At 44.0% G+C, this 20,060-nt stretch overlaps 2 protein-coding genes across 7 annotated transcripts in view; one reads left to right on the top strand and one right to left on the bottom strand.

Moving 5' to 3' along the window:
- Window positions 1-6,980, top strand: part of VEZT (vezatin, adherens junctions transmembrane protein) — an 81,075-nt gene extending 74,095 nt beyond the window's left edge. For 4 of the 6 annotated variants that reach the window (XM_054028290.1, XM_054028299.1, XM_054028315.1 and 1 more), the window contains one exon: window positions 5,426-6,980. In XM_054028290.1, coding sequence (XP_053884265.1) covers window positions 5,426-5,982 — 557 coding nt within the window. In that variant the 3' untranslated portion in view covers window positions 5,983-6,980. Of the gene's footprint in view, window positions 1-4,706; window positions 5,406-5,425 lie in introns of those variants that run through there. The other 2 variants (XM_054028324.1, XM_054028330.1) reach the window with 1 other exon arrangement.
- Window positions 6,981-11,205: 4,225 nt separating this feature from the next.
- LOC128837291 (uncharacterized protein C3orf20-like) overlaps window positions 11,206-20,060 on the bottom strand; it is a 40,794-nt gene continuing 31,939 nt past the window's right edge. Inside the window, exon 4 of the mRNA XM_054028345.1 lies at window positions 11,206-12,168. Coding sequence (XP_053884320.1) covers window positions 12,135-12,168 — 34 coding nt within the window. The 3' untranslated portion in view covers window positions 11,206-12,134. The remainder of the gene's footprint in view (window positions 12,169-20,060) is intronic.

Raw genomic sequence — 20,060 nt, forward strand, 5'->3', positions numbered from 1 at the left:
AAAAGCAAAGACACCAAAATACTTCACACACTCATCAAGAGCAAGTTTTCCTCACTATCCTTCGTTTACACCTCATGTGATGTCACATGATTTTTTTCTACATTGATCCTTGCTCTGCGCCTAAGAGGTCTTACACTCTCCTTGGCAGGCATAGTGCAATGTACTATCCACCGTATGTGATCCCCTCAGGCCTTCTTCCTCTCAGTTTGGAAAAACAAGGAGGGAGTTGGTCTGAGCTGATCATGCTCCCAGCCCAAGTCTAGAGGTCTCAGGGCTAATGGCTGTTGTATAATAAAGGGGAGCCTGTGTTGGATACGCTTTTGAATAGAACACCAATAGATGCCAACACTCACATAGACACCAGGCCTTCTCAGGCCTTGCCGTGGAGTCCAGGAGGGAGTCCAGCATGAGTATGTCCCTCCTTGAACTAAGAGCAATGGGCCTAGTCATTTAGCAGCTTCTCCCCTTCAGTTCTAATCCATCAATTCAAATAAAATGTGGCATTTGGACATCTGCTGCATTCATTAACCTCTGTGGAGCACTTGGGACTGAGGTTCTATGCATCTCTTCCAAAGTGATGAAGGAAGATTCATCAGACCATTTGGGCCTGCATCCGAGGTAAACTGAAAATATCAAGTATCAGAGGGGTAGCCGTGTTAGTCTGGATCTGTAAAAAGCAACAAAGAGTCCTGTGGCACCTTATAGAGTAACAGATGTATTGGAGCATAAGCTTTCGTGGGTGAATACCCACTTCGTCAGACGCATGTGTATTCTCCCACGAAAGCTTATGCTCCAATACATCTGTTAGTCTATAAGGTGCCATAGGACTCTTTTTTGAAAATATCAAGAGACTGGCACAACAGGACAACTCTCACCTGGGGCAGCTGAATCCTGTAATATTCAACAACATACTTTCAGCCTGGGAGCTCTCTTGGGTGGGCTTGTTCCTATAGCAGTTCATCCCTCTTGTTCCAGGAACAGAGATTCTCTGGCATGGGGGGCCCGCTATGTTTTCATTCATGTGGTCAGTGCAGTGGATGGGCTCCTGCCATTCTCCCCTTCTCAGAACAATAGCCAGAAAAATCTGGGGAGTGAAGATAATTATCATTGCCTCCTTTTGGACCAGAAAACTTTAGTTGCCCACTGTGCTTCACTCATCAGTCTGAGACACGATGTCTCCCATTTTCTAAGGAACCTCTGTGGCAGGGATTGGTGCTTTGTCAGAAGTCAACTTGACATCCTGGAGGCTGAAAGATTGATGTTGCAGTCCTTCATCTGTTTCCTTGAATGATAGAGCTGTTCTTTCAGTGTAGGAAGCCTTCAAGTGTCTGGGCCTATTCAAAAATGTGGGAAATATTTTTTTGATGCTGGGAGGCCAAAAACGTGGCCTTCAGGTCTTCCTTGGATCCACATTACAACTTCTCCTAGATAGCTATGATATGGGTCTTAGTACATTTCCTTACAGATACAAGTTTTAGCCCTCTGAGACCTACCACTAATTAGCTATGAAGACACCTTGGCAGTTCATCCTCACATCTCTTGCTTCCTCAGGTAATCAAAAATTTTAGACCAGCTCTCAGGTAGCAGCTAGTTAAATGCCATTTCAGCTTGGTCCTTTGTCCTCACTGAGGCCCCCTTCAGGCCACTTAGAAAAGTTTTCCTCTGCTTCTTTACTATCAAAGTCCCATTTCTCATGGCAGTTTCTTCTGGGAGAAGGGTCAGGAAAGTAAGAGAATGTTCTTGTGAGGAAGCATTTCTTCAGGTATTTCCATATAGGTTTGTGTTTCAGACAGCCCCTGAAATTTTACCTCAAGTGTATTCTCCCTTGCACATCAATCTGAAAACTGTTTTATTCCTTCCTTGTGCCCTAACTATCATTGGCGTAGTCAGAGCTCTCAAATCCTACTTGACAGGACAGCCCTGTTCTAAACATCATGTGTCTCCTTGATGACCTGCATTTACTACAAAAATGGTCAAAAAGGATCTAAGGTTACAGTCTCCCAGTTGCTCAAGGCAGCTAACAAAGAACCCAACATTGAGTTTTTAAAAATTCTCCTGGAGTTTGTGTTTGCTCCCTTAGCACTAAGAACAAAAGAACAGAGCCTCCCCTGAAGCCCAAAGAACAGAGCCACCCCTGAAGAGTTCTGTAAAGCTACGCTGTGGGGTCACTGTTCGTTCACCAAGTATCAAAGAGTTGGTGGTGCAGCCTCCATAAATACGTCCTTCAGGCCCCAGTAGCCTGTGTCTGTTTTTATTTAGATTCCGTCAGAAATAAAAAATTAGCCTGTCAATTACTGGATAGTTCCCAACTGCTTTGACTGTTTTTTTCTGTCTCTCTACCTCTGTTCTTCTACTGCTACTTCCCAGCAATTCTTTCTGGACTAGGGGAGGAGTGTTCTGTGAAAATAACCAAGAAACAAGCAAAATAGAATAGGTCCCTCCAGTACCGGGTTTGGAATGATGCCAGTGGTGCCACGGCATCGAGCACCATCCCTCCCCTTACATGTAGAGGGTGAGCCCAGCGGGCACCAGGGGCTGGCACTCAGGCTGGGGCAGGAAGCCGTCCCCTGGAAGCACGGAGCCGCTTGCAGGTGCCGCACCACGGCCGCCCCCCAGCGCTGCACCCTGGGCTTGGCGAAGGAGCCAGATCCATCCAGGGGCTGCAACAGGACAGTCAGAAGCAGTAGCACTGAGAGCAGGGCCATGGCGAGGGGACCGTACCAGACCTCCCCGGCTTCAGGTGGCCGCACCCCGACTCATGGTACCGGGTTTGCTGCTCCGCAGGGCCTGCATTCCACTCTCTGGGGCCCAGCTCCCTTGGGCATCGGACTCTGCTCTGTGTCTGCGGGGCACAGATCGCAGCTCCGAGCCCCTCCCTCTGGAGCTGCTGCTGTGCTTAGCCTTTTCCCAGCCTCTGGCAGGCAGGGGAGCGACCTCACACACATACCCCGGCTCCGTGTCCCAGGTCCCCTCTGCCCAGTGTGGGGACTGCAGCCCCTTCCACAGATCAATCGGGGGGCATGGGCTGAGCTCAGGCACCCCCTGCAGCCAGGGAGCCCCACTGCTGGGGTCAGCACTAAGCCCGGACGCTCACCCTGACCCTCCCCACTGCACTGCTCCTGCCAGCGCCGGATGAGCTGGAGGCAATCGGGGAGCAGCCAGACCTCAGGAGAGTGGAGTCACAGCCCCCCTGGGTACCGGGGATGAGTTGGGTGGATGCAACCTTGGTCTGAGCTGCATCTGGCCAAGCTGGAGCTAGGTGAGGTCTGGTCCAGGTTGCTTCAGAGAACAGGGGTGAATCGACAGCAAGGGGTGGCTCTGGAGTGGAGTGCCCGAGAATCCAACTGGGGATTGTGGAGGGGGGGGGGGGGGTCGGGTTCCGAAATAGAGGTTCAGGAGGAGCCCTGTTCTGGTAGGCAGTGTGGAGGTTCATGGTTGAGAGGGGTTGTTCATAGAGGGGTCTGATCCAATTTGGGCTGGAAGGTGGTCTAGTTCTGTTTGGGGGGTTTGGTCTGGGGCGGGATGCTGGTCTGGTCCAGTTTGGTCTGGGGCGGGATGTCTGGTCCAGTTTGGTCTGGTCCAGTCCTTGGGGGGTGGGGTTCGTTCTGGGGAGGGATGTGGGTCTGGTCCGATTTGGAGGGTTGGCCTGCTCTTTTGGGAGCACAGTTGGTCCTAATCCTAGTCTCTGTGCCTCTCTGCTTGCAGGGAAGGCCAACCAAGGCAAGTATGAATAATGACCCTGTAAATAGTTTTTCATATTTTTATTTTTTAGATGTTTTAAACAGTTTTAAATCCACTCCAGTTTCATACAGAAATTTAATTCAAGCCCTGGTAACTCATATGAGAAATGTGAAGGGTGAGATAGCGGCAAGGTTCCCTTTTAGTGGGAGCAGCACATGGCTGGTGTTTTGGCCAACTTTGGCTTTTGTTAGCTGTGTTTTCTTTTGTATTTTTTTCTTTTATAATTTATTTTATGTACACTTGTGTGCATTCTTTTTGCCCTCGGGCTGACAGTGCTGGTACCCTAGTGGCAGCCACCTCCATCTGCAACTTAAACTTGTAAACTTTGTAAATAAAACCTGTGCAGCTGTGTGCTGTGTCAAAGACAACTTCTGAGTCGATCTTCTGTGTTTTACAATTGTTCCCCATGGGTCCCCAAAAATATGTTTGGCGCCAGGCCCACAAAAGGTTAATCCAACCCTGGGTCTATCCCTGGGATTTGGCCCTCTACCAGTTGGGCTTTTTGCCCCTCCATAGTTACCTTTCCATCGTTTTCCAGCTTTGGAAGTATTCTTTGGTGCATTTAGGCACCAAAACTGGCTCTTAACGGGCTGGTATGGATAGAGAAATTTGCATATTCTTGCCTCCAGAAGCAAGTTGGTAGAGATACACAGAGATTCTCTTCAAAATGGTGAAGGGGCCACTCCATTAGAAGAACAATTAACAGGTGAGGCCAAATTGCTGCTACACTGTACTGTGTGTGTGTGTGTGTTTGTTTTTTCAAATGTAAATCCTGAAGCATAAGTCTCCAGTGTGTTAAATGAAAATAATTACTAATATGACAAGCATAAAAACATTCCCATGTTCAGTTAGTGAAAATAAATACTACTAAAATATAATGCAATGGAAAAAATTTAATACAGTAATCTTGTTTCCCATAAAAAGTTTGGTGTATTTTCCAGAGTTATTTTCATCTTTGCTTACAGGGGTAAAGTCAGAATGGAATTAGAAAGGGAATGCCACATGGGAACCTGCTGTTGCTGCTCTTATGTATGTTCGTGCTGCTATTCTAATGGAGCTACCGCAGTTTAGGGATCTGTTTGTTGGAAATGGACACTATATCGTTTTACTATAAAGAAAGACGTCTGTTCTTCAAGAAGCAATTATATCGTGTTGTACTAACCCCTAACACTGGGAGGAGAGACTTCCTGGCAAGCATCCCGTTGCTGGCAATGGGACTCGCTGCTACTACTAACATCGAGAGGCTAAATTACTCTTTATTTGTGAGGACAACATATCCTACTGTATGCATACATATCTTATTTATATGTTGTGATGTATAAAATCAGATATTACCCACAAGACATTTTTTATTATGTTCCAGTTATCTTTACTAGATTAGATAGCTGTTATTTAAAGGAAGATAGTTCAAATTTGTGTGAAATGCAGCAACTGATTTTACTTGTAATTTCCATAAAATACATCAGCTCTATGTGATATCATTTTTACATATGTCTCATGAGTTTTAAAGATGATGTAGAACTAGTAGACATTACCTTCCATCTTCAGCATCCTGCTCAGAAAATCCATCTTTATTTTACCTATTTTAACTCTCAGTTCCATCTCTTATGACACACATAGCTGAGTTATGTATGGAAGGTTACTTTTTAGTCATAATTTTTTTCTTTTTTCTTTTATTTTTAAGCTGCAGTGAAGCCCTTGTCTCCTGTAGAAGCAGTGGAACCCATACATAATTTGGAATCCCCTCTGAATTCAGAAGCAGGAAAGCAGGACTGTAACCAAACTAGTGATGATTCTGAAGAGAGAGACTCTAGCCCAAAAGCCCATGTCACTGTGAGTGGGAAAAGCAGTACTGAATATTTATATGATGATCCTACAAAGGATGAAAACAAAGACATTGCTGCTGATGCAGGTGGATCTCCAATAGCTGTAAAAAGAACATGTTACCAATGTGAGGGTGAAGGAGATGAAGTGGAGCCAACTGGTGTGGATGGAATGGAGGTTTTACAGCCCCCTTTGAGGGACGCATTACAGTCCTCCATCAAGCAAAGGCTGGCTCAGCTCCATATATCAACAGATTTCAACTTCACATCAGGTCTTGCTGCACAGGTTGCCGCCAGATCACTTACTTTTACTACCATGCAAGAACAGACTTTTGGAGATGACGATGAGGAGGAGAAGGAGAAGACAGAGGAGAATGAAAACCATGTGGAAGAGAACAAGAATGAAGACAGGCTTTAAAAATGAAGGAGGATTCTAAGTCCTACCTGACCTTTGTTAAACTTTGCGTTGCCTACTTGAATTCCATAAAAGGCAAGTGATATGATTGAAATAGCTCAGGCACGGATTCAGAGATGAAAATGCTGGATGGAAAAATTGAGACCTAAATGTAATGCTTACTGTTCCCTATATATGAAGCTCTCAATAGGGCTTTCCCAGTATATTGATGATTATATGCTGGTAAGCTAAGGAGATAAAGGCTGGAACCCAGGAGTAGTCATTTGTCTCCTTCTGATGACACCACTGGTGGGTTTTGGAACTTACCTTAATATTTTATGTTTATTTATTTATATTATATAATTTTTTTTCTAAAAAGAAGACAAAAGGATGTCTTTCAGCATATTCTGTCATTTCCTGATATTGTTGTCATAGTAGCAACGTTAATTATAACACTAGTCAGAGTGATTCTTTTTGAAAAATATCTGTCATGTGGTCTTCCACACCTCCTTTGCTTTACCTTTAGTGTCTGCTATATATTTGTTAACAACCTTAGGTAGTTGTAACTTCATTGGTTAAAGACCCTCCCAAACGAAAATGCAGAATTTTAAATAAAAATGTGAAAGTTGATGTGTCCTGGAGTATTGGGCTAAAGTAGTATGAAGTTAGTCGCTCTTCATATTAAGGTTCCATTTATAAATAGTTTATAAAGGACTAATAAATAATTAATAAATGTTATAAGCAAGTTATAGACATGAGTAGTGTGTGTGTTATGGATGGTTATAAGCACATCAGTAGGTGTTATAGATGGCTAGAAGTAGCCTGTTGGACTTTATAACAATATATACCAATTCTTTTACCATTTATTAAAACACCTATTAATGATTTGTTGGCCCTTTGTAAGTGGAATCTTAATATAAGTGTGACTTAGGTTATTTACACAGGGTTACAAAGTACAGTATTATGTACATTTGTTCTCTTGTAGAGCTGTGGTTAGGTTCTGGAATAAATTTTTAAGCTAAGTTAAATGAGTATTTTTTTAAATGATGTACAATAATTTTGTTTAAATGTTAAACTTGCTTTTCCTAAAGTTCTTTCACTTTTCTCTGAATCACAGCTACAACCTGTCTGTCTAAGAGACCAGCAGAGAACATGCACTTACACCCTTTCAAATTAAGCTGTATCTTGTAACCCAGTTGACACTTAAGTCTAAACATATAGTGTGGGGCTATTTGTTTCTCTCTGCAGCACTGATTTAGAGAGCAGTGAACTGTGACATAGAAAAAAGAACGAGGAGTACTTGTGGCACCTTAGAGACTAACACATTTATTTGGGCATAAGCTTTTGTGGGCTAAAGCCCACTTCATCAGATGCATTCAGTGGAAAATACAGTAGGAACACACACACACACACACACACACATGAAAAAATGGGTGTTGCCATACCAACGAGACTAATCAATTAAGGTGGGCTGTTATCATCAGGAGAAACCAAACTTTTGTAGTGATAATCAGGATGGCCCATTTCCAACAGTTGACAAAAAGGTGTGAGTAACAGTAGGGGAAAAAATTAGCATGGGGAAATAGTTTTACTTTGTGTAATGACCCATCCACTCCCAGTCTTTATTCAAGCCTAATTTAATGGTGTCTAGTTTGGAAATTAATTCCAATTCAGCAGTTTCTCATTGGAGTCTGTTTTTGAATTTTTTTTGTTGGAGTATTACAACTTTTAAGTCTGTAATTTAGTGAGCAGGGAGGTTGAAGTGTTCTCCATCTGGTTTTTGAATGTTATAATTCTTGATGTCTGATTTGTGTCCATTTATTCCCCACAAAAGCTTATGCCCAAATAAATTTATTAGTCTCTAAGGTGCCACAAGTACTCCTCATTCTTTCTGCTGATACAGACTAACATGGTTACCACTCAGAAACCTGTGATATAGAAGAGGTTAACTCCACAGAAGGGGAGAGCAATGGTTCATGGCATTGGCCTCCTGCCCTCTGACACAAAGGAAGCCCATCCTCAGAGTAAGGGTTCCATGGCTCAGGCTGAGAGGGAGCAGACACACACAGTGGATCTCTTGGACATGGATGGATTTCCATTCAGAAATCAGGCCAGTAATTACTCCTGATAAGTATCAGAGGGTAGCCGTGTTAGTCTGTATCCACAAAAACAACAAGGAGTCTGGTGGCACCTTAAAGACTAACAGATTTATTTTGGCATTTCCTTAAAGACTATCCCTTAGTCGTTAAGGTGCCACCGGACTCCTTGTTACTCCTGATAACTTCTCTCTGCATCTGCCAACTTCTTGGGTGTGGGTTATGGTGCACCCATCAGCAGGGACTTAATGGCAGTAAAGTTCCTGAGGGTACTGGCTGCCATGAGGGAATGCAGAGCAAAGGGAGCTCAGTGGATGCTCACGCACCTGCGACAACATCCCCTTGGCCATTTTGTAACAAGACCAAACCTGCCCTGCAACCTTCTCCCTCCCCAGTATTGATTTTGAGGAAACACTGTGGGTATAAATATATGACGTTTCACAGCCCCTCAATGGAGATATATTAACATGTAGCAGAGGGAGTAAGCGGCTCAGGATCGTGTGTATCCTGTGCTGTCTTCTCCCTGTTTCTTCTGCTCCCTTGCACTCTGATTAAGGGAGGGGAATGTCTTTAAATGCTTTATTTGCCTGCGATAGTGTATTCTGTGCCCTTATTTAGGTGTATGTGGGTGGAGGCTGTAGAATGAATGATGTCTAGGAAACATTGTGGAAATATAGTCCTCTGTTCAACCATGATGTACTGAGCAGCTAAGCATCCCTTTCGGTAGTAGAGTCAGTTCTACTCCAGCCCTGAGAGGGGTCTACTGAGAAAATGGAACTGTTGATGCAATTCTCTCTATGGTAGGCCGTTGTCTTTCTACTTTTAGAACTGGTTTAAATAGACTAGGAGTGTATGGAACGTTTTCATTCCCACTTGAAAAGAAGTCTTCCTTGTCCTTGACTTAAGACTCTCAAGTTCACTAAGTGCCCTGATGGTTTTTTTTAGCTAATTCTTCCTCTTATTTGGTTTTATTTTTCACTGATACTTTTTCCATCAGCTCATCCACCAGCATCTCATGACCTTCTGCTGTGTATCCCAATATTGCTATCTCTTTTTCCTAAATCTAAATAATGGAATCCTATCTCCTTTAAATGACTGTAGAGCGAGAGAGAGGGAAAAGTTTTCAAGCTTACACAGAGCTCTCTGTGTAAGCTCAAAAGCTAGTCTCTCTCTCCAACAGAAATTGGTCCAATAAAAGATATTCCCTCACCCACCTTGTCTCTCTAATATCCTGGGATCAACACAGCTACAACAACACTCTAAACTATTGTGATAAATACTTACAAAATTATCTGGGGCTTGACTTTCACTACTCTCACAAGTTCAGCTGAAGTTAATAGGAGCTGCAGGTGCTCTTTTCGCTACAAAAATTCACCCCGTATCTCTCGTTTGAGCCAGTAATTTCTGCAGTGTTTACTGCAGACCTGGGCAAAAGACCCAAAGAACAGACTCTGGCTTATCACTTGGAATTAAATATGTGTGAGAAAAGAGTGAAGCTGTGGAGCAAGCAATCTTAGATTTCATCATCATTAAAAGAAATACAAGCTTTATATGAGTAAATCAACTACTAAATGCAAATAAAATTGGCAAACTTATTTAGTGTGTTCTTAAAAAACCCACACACACACTTACATTTGCATCCATTTAAGATGCCACATGCAATTGTCCTAGTGGGTAATCTACTTTAATGGCTATTTTTTAATATCCTCCCTCCAGAAAAATCTGGTTAACAGCCCACTGCACCCAAAGAATGGCTTCCTTTGATTTGATAACTTGTTCCCAGCTACCTATAAATAGACTCTTATAGTCCAAATTTCCTCATGATGATGTCTGTTGAAAAGTCATTGCTTTCAAGCTGTAGAGGCTCTTGAGCAGTTTATTAGATTTTTTGACCATCTACATTTCTTGCTGCCTGTTACAAATGTATACCATACCCAGGTCTGCATTAGCGCCCAGGCACTGTGTTAACATATTGTGCATATTGGAGAACTAAAGCTGCTCAGTGTTCTTTGATTGATAACTGCAGAACGGGATCTTAATAAAAACAAAGTTCTTACTTTTTAGGTTTTGTTTAATTTTGAAATCTGATTGTTTTTAGTGTCACATCCACATTGAATACAGAGGTGAGCTGATGAATCTAGGTAGCCAGAGTTCTTTGCAGTGAGTAGAATTGACAGTAAATACGTTTTCCTTATCCCATTTAAAATTAATGCCATCATAAAGTTTTGGAGGAGTACGTAGTTCTGTATGGTTAAACAATGTCGAAGTTATTTCTTCTTGACCAGACCCAGCTAGAAGGAATCCTAAAGGCAAAACTCACTTTTCTAGATTTGATTGTAATCTGATAGCCCATCTAAATTATGCCCGTAAATTTTACAGATCTAGTAGCAAATAAACATTTGAATATAGACAGATATCTGATAGAAATATTCATTGTTGATGAACACTATTTTTTTATTTTACATAACATAATAAAGTGAAAAACCATACACTAATGGATGTGGTTTTGGTGAATTATAAACAATGTACAATTTTTAACAATAATAAGCAATATCAGTAATTGCCAAGCCCTCTATTGGTGTGACAGTAATAAGATAATTGAGCTCCTGGTAAATCGTTCCTACTCCTCACTACAGACTTGAAATCAACTAATCCACATGTAAAGGGAAATACTAATGGACTACGTCAAGACTAACTGGTTTTATTGAGTTTCCAAACTGAACTCTATGCCTGTGTTCCTTGCACACCCAACGCTTTATTGATTTCATTGGACATTTTGGATGGACGTGAATAGCAGAATTGGGTCACAGTTTTGTTAATTTCTTTGCAAAATAAGCAAGTCAACAAACTTTTGAACTACTGAACTTCATTTTCCCATTGTAATGAGGACTAGTTGTCTGTCTGTCCCATATGTCTAGCTGCTGCGATGAGATGAAATGAAAGAAAATATTTGGCTTGGTGGAGGGAAAAAAAGTATTCATATTCAACAGGATTTCTTTGATAAATGTTTTTCGTTGCTATGCAAAACACGAAATTGTTGACTCAAAATAAAAACTAGTTTGATCTTCAGCGATTGCCACCTGGTTCTATATACTCTATGAATGCCGAACTACACTTATTTAAATACTAGCTGAACATTTAAGACCCCGGATCTGATCTCTGATGAACAAGAACATACCATCAGATATTGTGTATGATCAGTTACTATACACACACTGAATTTACAAGTTTAGTAACAGTGAATATATAGGTATCAGAGATGGGGAAGCAGAACTTGGGGCTTGTCTACACAGCATTTTACTGCCTAGCAAGCCAGTACAGTGCAGAAGCTGCCGAGCAATAATGTCCTGTGTGGACACTGCTACAGCACAGTGAAAATCCCATAGTGGAGCTTGCTGTATTACTCCTTGAAAGCGTTGTAAGCCATGCCACACTCTAGGGCTTTCATTGTGCAGTAGTGCAGCTGGTGAACTCTATATTCACATCCTGATTTGCCATGCAGTAACTTGCTGTAGAGAAGCCATTGATCCTGACCATTCTCTTGATCCTGACCCAACCTCTCCATGCAGAAACCAGAAACACTCCCTTCTTCACGTCCTCCTTAGTGACTGTCCACAAACCCTATAATTTGCCAGTTCCCAGATGAGATCCACCTGGCAATTGACTGATTTCCTATATCTTACTGGCTGTGTGATGATTGGCGCTCCATCAGTTTTCTCCTACTCCATCACTAAAAGGTAAAAACAGCCATTTCAATGACACATACTACTAACTTTTAATAATCTCAGCAGGAGTTTTATATCCTCCATGACAGCTTAACTTATCTTAATTATAATACCAGGCCCTAGTTACCATGTTTCCCTTATTTACAAATGTCTCAAAATCCATTTAAACATTTGGGAGAGAATAATCAGAACCCTAGAAAAAATGCAACCAAGATTTTCATATTTAAAAATATACCACAACAGTTTTGCTCAAGTGTTTGTCACATAACCTGATATTTTCCCTACCTGTCAGGGACTCAGTAAATAAGTTTAGAAACATGTTCTGAATTCCCATTTTTTGGCATTGTTTTGTATGTCAAGAGTAACTCTGCAAGCTGTCCTCTAGGAAACTGAAACACAAACATAAAATAGAGACCATACTGGAAGTATTTCATTCAAAACAGAAATCAAGATATACTGCAGCTCAAGTTACACTGCTTTTTGTAAGTGCATTTTGGCTTTTACGAATAACTTTAGTAATTCTGACTTACTGAAGAACAGTAAACATTGAGTATAGTCTGGAAGTAACAGCAATTTTAGTGTCAAGTCTCAAAATAAATGAGTCGCTTTTGTTGGCCTCTCTTTCCTCCATATCTCAGTATTTAAAGACTGGCCCCTGACCTTCTCAGCTGGGGGCAAGAGGACTGCAAACAGTCTTACATTTCTGAACAGAAAGTGACCAATACTTTCCTTCACTTTTTCCTGTTAAGAACAGGCTGGTTACTAAATAAATAAAGAGCGGGGGAGGGAGTGGAAATCAGTGCCTAAAATCCCTCATTAGAAGTCACATCTACCAGAGAATGAAGTGTCGTGGCTGGGCAGTGACATTAAGGGCTGCTCTTAATGTCTGATCCTAAAAAAAGAATGGATTTCTGTGTGTCATTGCCCAATTTTATATGCCTTGGGATGAAAGCCAGTAATCAGGATTTTCCCCATGGTCTCTCATCTAAACTAACAAATGATAAAATCTAAACTAGCTCATAGCGATCAAGTTTTGTGCTGCTCCATGTGTCACCTTATGCAAATTAATAGTCTAAATTGCATATTTACAGATATAAATTTCCCTGCAGCTGCGAACTCCAGCTCTGAATAAATTGTATGGATTTAGTTCTCATTGTGTAGTCGGGGTGTAGTTTTTCACCGTAGCTATGTTGCTCTAACCCCATAGTGTAGACGTAGACCACAGCAATGGAAAGGGTTTTTCTGGACCTCCCTAAGCACCAGTAGGTAAGTCACTGGAAGCACTCTTCCATCGACCAAGCTGCATCTACACCAGGGGTAAAGTCAGCATAGCTATTCTGTCCAGTGTATGGATTTTTTACACCCTTGAGCACTGTAGTTATGTCAATCTAAGTTTTAAGTGTAGACTGGGCCTCCATCTACAGGGCAGCAGCAGGGCAAGCTTCCCCCACGCAGTGTCCTGAAAGGCCCTTAAAGTTCTTGGCCTCTCTACTGAGTCTGCAGTTAGACATGTGACATCTGGTGGAAGGAAGTTCTATGTGCTACAATCAAAAAATGATAGTGTGATCCCAGGGCCTGTGAAACAATCCAAGTACTGTAGGTAGTGGAAGGACATTTTCACTTTAGCTCACTCACTAATGGAGCATTTTATAATTAAAATTTTGAACTACTGAAAAAAATTAATTTGGTTTATGCAGTATGGACATAAAACAGCATACTAGGTGATACCCTAGTATTAGTTGGTCAAGTATTTTGTGTAGACAGACACTGAATGTTAGCACCGTTAAAAAGCTTTTTGTCTCAGTTCAGCTGAACAGTTCTTTCCCTTTAGGACCCTTAACAGATAATGTATATTATTTTCCATGTAACTTGTTTTAAGTGAATTTATTGCTGGTTAAATGATTCCATTTTAGACCTGGAAACCAGGATCCTCTCTTTATCCACAGAGGGGATACAGCACTATGAATCCCCATATTGCCCTATCAGGTTGCCTCAGTAGTTGGCCTGGAGAAGGGACTACTCCTTGATTGAGAGGGAATTTCAGTCTCTGTGGCCATTCAATCTTTGGCCTCTTCTTCACCATTCATTTCTTACAGCCCTCTGAACAGCAATCATGTGGAAATGACTGGGCTATTATTGAGGTGATGGTATGAGCTTCCATAGTCCATTTCCACTCTAATAAGGCCTCCAGCTTAATGACAAAGAACCTGAGTCCAATTTTATTTCTCCTTTACATCATCTTGTTCAGTAAGCTCTCCACTGACCAAGATTCCAGAAAATGTAAATCTAGACTTTGTAATTCAGGAATGGTAATGCGGCTAGAAGTCTGTTAGTTTAAGGGAGCATTTTTGCTTCTTTAATCATGTTTCTTTTTCTGGCTACAGCAGTTTTTCTCGCTCTAACTCAAGTGTTGGTATACTCCTTTAGTAGCTTTATTTCTGAAGAATCTTGAAGAACTTTTTAATATAAATTGGGTCTTCCTTGTGTAAGTATAGAGATATAGGGAGCCAGGGCTGTATAAATCCAATCCTGTCTTCCCCGTCTACTTTAGACAGTAAGCTAATCACACAGTTTTGACTCTGACTGGTCCTGTATTTCTGTAAGTGCCCCCATCTGTCACCTTCTTATTGCATGAAAAGTTTTAGCCTGACTCTGTAACTAAAGTCTGCCTGCAGCCTCCATTTCATATTCTCTACCCTGGTTTCTGGTTTCATTACAACCCATGTAATTAAGTAGACCTTGTAGAATCAATCCCAGCAGCTGTACAGTGCACACTGTTCCTTTTGTTGTCAGCTTTATTTTGACTACACATTGAAGCTTGGCTGTAGAAAGACTGGATGCCTGGGGGTACGTGGCCACTTGTGTCATGTTCTGGAGCCTGCCATTTGCAATTTAAAGACATTGTAAGTTCTCAGTCTTTTACTGACATAGTTGGACTCTGACCTCATGGAGCAATGTTCCTGTGGTGCCTGATGGTGGATTTTAAGCTGGTCCTGTTGGTTTTTAAGGCCCTGGCTGTATGCGAAACCTCATCCCCTGGCTGGCTAGTATTCGGCCTCTGTGCACATCTGCTGCCTCAGTTTCCCCTCTCAGCAGTCATCCAGGACTTTTAGGTTATTGCGGTAACTCACCCCTCTGACTAAGTCACAATAGTTCACTTCTTCCAAAGTTAAAGTCCAAAAAGAAACAAAATCATTTTTCTGCCCCAGACTCTCGCCAGGCACAAGTCTTCTGAGTGTCTTTCTTCTCCCTCAACAGTTTTTAGCTTTTCTCTTTGGTTCAGCGGCCAACCTTCCTGGGCTTCAAACTTTCCCGTCTTCTCCCTTGTTGACAAGGGTGTATGCACCACTCCATAGAGTGGCAGCATTGGAGCACCCATGTCCACCCTCTTCTACCAGTCTCCAGCCTTGAGATCCCAAACAAGTGAACTCTGCCCTGTAACCCAAACTGTCCTGACTTTTCTTCCAAGGCCTCTTCCTGTATGCTCAGCCTGGCCTCCTTGCTGGCCCTTTCCCGGCTGGGCTTCTGCTCTCTCATGGAGCACTCCCTTCCTTGGAGTCTCTCTCCTGACTGACCACAGGCTGCCCATGTCTCCCAGCAGGTCTCTTAGTCACATGTGCTCCTCTTATTAATTTCCACATCTTGGGGAGATAAGGCTGAGCTGTAACCCAGCTGAAAGAACCAGTTCACCCTCTAACAGGCTCTATAACACCCGCTCTCTCGCCATTGTTTGTGCTTTACTTTTAGGAGCTTTAGGACTTGGAACTTGCTCATCTCCCTCAGTTTCTCACGCTTCTAAAAGAGCATCTAGGAAATGTGTTTCCAGAGGAGTTTTGTGGGTTTTTTTTTTTTTAACTATGTCTGCCCTGAATAGGACCCTTTTAATTAGGCTGCATTGTTGGGTTTTACATGTTTTTTATACCGATAGTTTGATGGTTTTTATACCTTTAAATTGCCATGTAGCACTCCAAGTGTCTTGGCTGGGGAGCTGTGGAGTGTGTTCTTTCCCATATTGTACCTTACGGTTACTTATGAAGGAGACAGACAAATTGATGATTGCACAAGAAAAATTAAGTAAGGGAAGGAAAACGGAGACCCACTTGAGCAGATTGCTACGCAGGCTGTATGAATGTATCTGAAATGCATATTGATATTACAAATGTAATCAGAAAAGCCTTTTAATCTTGTTTACCCTTATCAAGCCTTTGCCCGAGGGCAGCTGGGTTTGCCTACATGCACTATCTTTTTTATTTTAATGCTCCTCTGCATTTCCTGCCCATGATTCCTGGCCCTGCTGTTGGCTCCTGTATTTCCCTAAAAGGGTTCTTAAAGCCATAGCCACAGTATAGATTGCCAAGGGGAAGCCGGGGAAAGAAAAGGGTCCCGAAAGCCTTGATTTTATTTATTTATTTATTTAACAAACTAAATGACAGCCCAAGGGTAAGAGGAACATCTTGACAAAAGAACAAACTACAGTGAGAAACTGCCAATGAGGCTAATCTGTGCAGGGAGTATGAAGTGGATCTATTTGCGAAACGAACCTGTGCTGTGAAATTCCCAGGCATTGACAGGATTCCCACTCCCTTTACTGACAAGTTTCAGAGTAACAGCTGTGTTAGTCTGTATCCGCAAAAAGAAGAACAGGAGTACTTGTGGCACCTTAGAGACTAACAAATTTATTAGAGCATAAGCTTTCGTGGACTACAGCCCACTTCTTCGGATGCGGTGGAGATAGGAAACAATTTAGACACCATAGAATTCCTTTTCAATCTCTGTATTGAGCAGTTTGGCCTCAGCAGCCCTGAGCTCATCTTCAAGACCCCTACCCTGTCCACACTTAAGTTCCAGTTAAAGATAGTTTCTGCTGTGCTGCTGACAATGAATCAAGTTGACCTGTATATAAACTGTCAGTTATTCCCCTTCCTCTTAACTCCATCTAGAGTTTCTCTTTTCCTTAGGCTGGAAGTTCTCAATGGAAGCACTCCTTCTGCAGTGTTTGAAAAGCACCTAGAACATGAGGGGTACTACCAGGGCTGGCTCGAGGCACCAGCAAACCAAGCACGTGCTTGGGGCCACACATTTTCAAGGGCGGCATTCTGGCCTTTTTTTTTTTTTTTTTTGCTTCCGGTGTCAAAAACCTAGAGCCGGCCCTGGGAGCAGCGCTGCACCTTGTGGCTGGGCTGGGCAGGCTCCGAACGGGGCACACTTGGACTGGGGGCTGCCCCACAGGGCACATGGAGCCACCTGCAGGTGCCATAGAGCAGCCAGCGCCGCAGCTGGGACTGGGCAAAGCGGCCTGAGCCGCCCAGGGGCTGCGGCAGGGCGGCCAGAAGCAGCAGCAGCAGCAGGGCCATAGAGGGCAAAGTGCTGCCATGCGGGGCCCGTGTCCTACTCTTGGGGCTCCACTCCCTCTGGGGCTACCCTGCCCTGGCTCCTCAGCCCCCTGCTGGGGCGGTTCCCAGGCTCTGCCCGGCCAGTACTGGAGACGGAAGTTCTGGCTGGAGGGACCCTGGGCTGAGGCGAGGTCCGGGAGTCCCGTTGCTTACCCCGACCCTGCCAGCGCCGGACCAGTTGGAGGCGAGGGGGGAGTGGGCAGAGTCAGCACTGGTGGGGGGAGCCCAGGGCTGGGGCGGCAGGGGGTGGGGTGGGAGAGCCCAGGGCTGGGGCGGCAGGGGGTGCGGGTGGGGAGTGGGGGAGAGCCCAGCGCTGGGGCGGCAGGGGGTGTGGGTGGGCGGGGGGGGGAGGAGGAAGAGCCTGCTGGACATCTTGGCAATAGGTAGTTTCTGAAGTATATAGTGCTGGCTCATTGATACAAGCTCTTTAGTAATGAACACTGGTTACTCCTGGCCATATACCTAATGACGGAAGTAAGGGTACGTCTATACTTACCTCTGGGTCCGGCGGTAAGCAATCGATCTTCTGGGATCGATCCCGGAAGTGCTCGCTGTCGACGCCGGCAGGGGTGCAGGTGAGGGTTGCGGGAGAGCCCAGGACTGGGATGGGGGGCAGCCAAAAATTGTTTTGCTTGGGGCGGCAAAAAACCTAGAGCCGGCCCTGGGTACTACCATAAATTGATCATTCATAACAGTGGGTCAGCTCAACTGGTAGCCCTAATGTAGATAGCCTGCCAGCCACTGACACTGTTTTAAGAACTGTTTTGATTAGATTGGCTCTGAGCAGGTTTATATGACAGGGTGCTTAGAACAGGATCTGCAGCCAACAGCCTTCTGCTTTAGAGCTCCCAGCACTGCTGATACTGGGGAGCTGAACGGCTATTAGCAATAGTGGGAAACAGGAAAAATTCCTTTGTGTAGCAGGGGCCAGTGAGTTGAGTAACCTTCAACCACCTTGCATTGGTGAGTGTTTCATACCAGGTTCTCTGTGATGGTGTCTGTTGCCTGTGGCCCTTTCCCAATTGCTCTTGTGTGTCTTCTCCTTTCTCTAATTTATTCCCATCCCTTCTTCTGTAGCTGTGACGCAGGCCATGACATCTTTGTCACATGTTTTCCTGTATTCTTTAATTCACTATTTGTTAAGGGCTGCCTTTATATTCTTCTTTGGGTGAGTTCCCTCCATTTTGGAATTTTTCTTCTGTGAAACTGAACATTGTCCACTTTGAAAGTCTTTCAGGTTACCCTTCTATTTTTTCTTATTTTTCTCTCTAGCATCTATAACACAACCACTTCCCCTGCTGTCACCACCACCACCTTTCCCACTCTATTCATGAGGGCTGCCTGTACTTCAGCCTTTGATTAGCTGTGATTGGATGAGTGGGGGAATGGGAAAGTGGACATGCTTTTGTTCTATTTATATGGAAGTTTGCTTATAATTTGACTTTCCCCTGAAGATGAATTTCCTGCTAGATATCTTGGCAATAGGTAGTTTCTGCAGTATATAGTGCTGGCTCATTGATACAAGCACTTTAGTAATGAACACTGGTTACTCCTGGCCATATACCTAATGACTGAAGTAAGGGTACGTCTATACTTACCTCCGGGTCCGGCGGTAAGCAATCAATCTTCTGGGATCGATCCCAGAAGTGCTCGCCGTCGACGCCGGTACTCCTGCTCCACGAGAGGAGTACGCGGAATCGAAGGGGGAGCCTGCCTGCTGCGTGTGGACCCGCGGTAAGTTCGAACTAAGATGCTTCAGCTACGTTATTCACGTAGCTGAAGTTGCGTATCTTAGTTTGAAGTGGGGGATTAGTGTGGACCAGCCCTAAGAGTGGTTTTCTACATAATGTGCGCACTCTGTTGTACCTTCCCTTACTCTGACAAGGCCCCGTATACGACCATGCGGTAGTGCCCTCACTTTTTCTTTTGTCAAGTTGCTGCAAAAATCCCTTTGTGTCACATAAATAGCTGACGTGGGGGCTTGGTAGAGAGGGACAAGGTATCAGCTGAGGAGGCTGGCAGCAGGGGGAGGCTTTTGGAGCAAGAGCTTGGCTCAGATGCCTTCCCCAACTGTGAGGATCTTAAGGGTCCCAGGAAATGGAGCTCCCTCTGTAAACCCTGAGAGCTCCCAAAGGTGGGGAGGTGAGACGGGACAGCGAGGGAGGGGAGCTATGCCGCTGAGGGTGTGGCTCCCACATATTATGCCTAGACTGTGGATTTGTCTTCACTGCAGACTTAACTCAGGCTCAGTTGCTGGGTTTTCCCTTAACATGTTCCATGCTGACACATCCACATGGGTCACTCTGTCAGTGCTTCACGATGAGGTAGCCACCCACTCCTTGAGCTATAGTGCAGACCCCAAAGTAGCTGTTAATGTGTACTGCTCCCCCAAGGTAGCTGCAGTGAAGACATACAGCCTTGGGAAGTCGCAACAATCGAGACATGGTGGTTTCCGATCCCTTCCCATAAACCCATTAACCAGAGTGGTGGATTATCAATCTGCCTCTGCTCAGCTCCTCCTTGCAGTTTCTCCAGCTTCACCCTTCTCCAGTGCTTGATACAGCAGAACAATGCCTCCTAACAACGCTGTATCTCAGCGTGCAGCCACATGAACATATGTGAATCTTGGTGCAGCTTTGGGCTGGACCTTGGGACATGTGCTCAGATAGCTGTATTCCTTGTCACGACCAGATACAACAATAGAGCCGATGAGGGGCATGGCAGCACAGTCTGGGGTCATGCTATAGCGGGTTAGGCTATCACAATAGCCTAACTGACCCTGTGATCACTTATCCTCATGCTTAGCATGCGGTGAAGGCAGATGCTGTGTTCCGATGGTGGTAGGATCTCCACAGGGCAACCCCCTTCTTCTATGAACTTTCCTTTGC

The sequence above is a fragment of the Malaclemys terrapin genome, chromosome 1 (assembly GCF_027887155.1).
Source record: "Malaclemys terrapin pileata isolate rMalTer1 chromosome 1, rMalTer1.hap1, whole genome shotgun sequence".
NCBI classification, from domain to species: domain Eukaryota; kingdom Metazoa; phylum Chordata; order Testudines; family Emydidae; genus Malaclemys; species Malaclemys terrapin.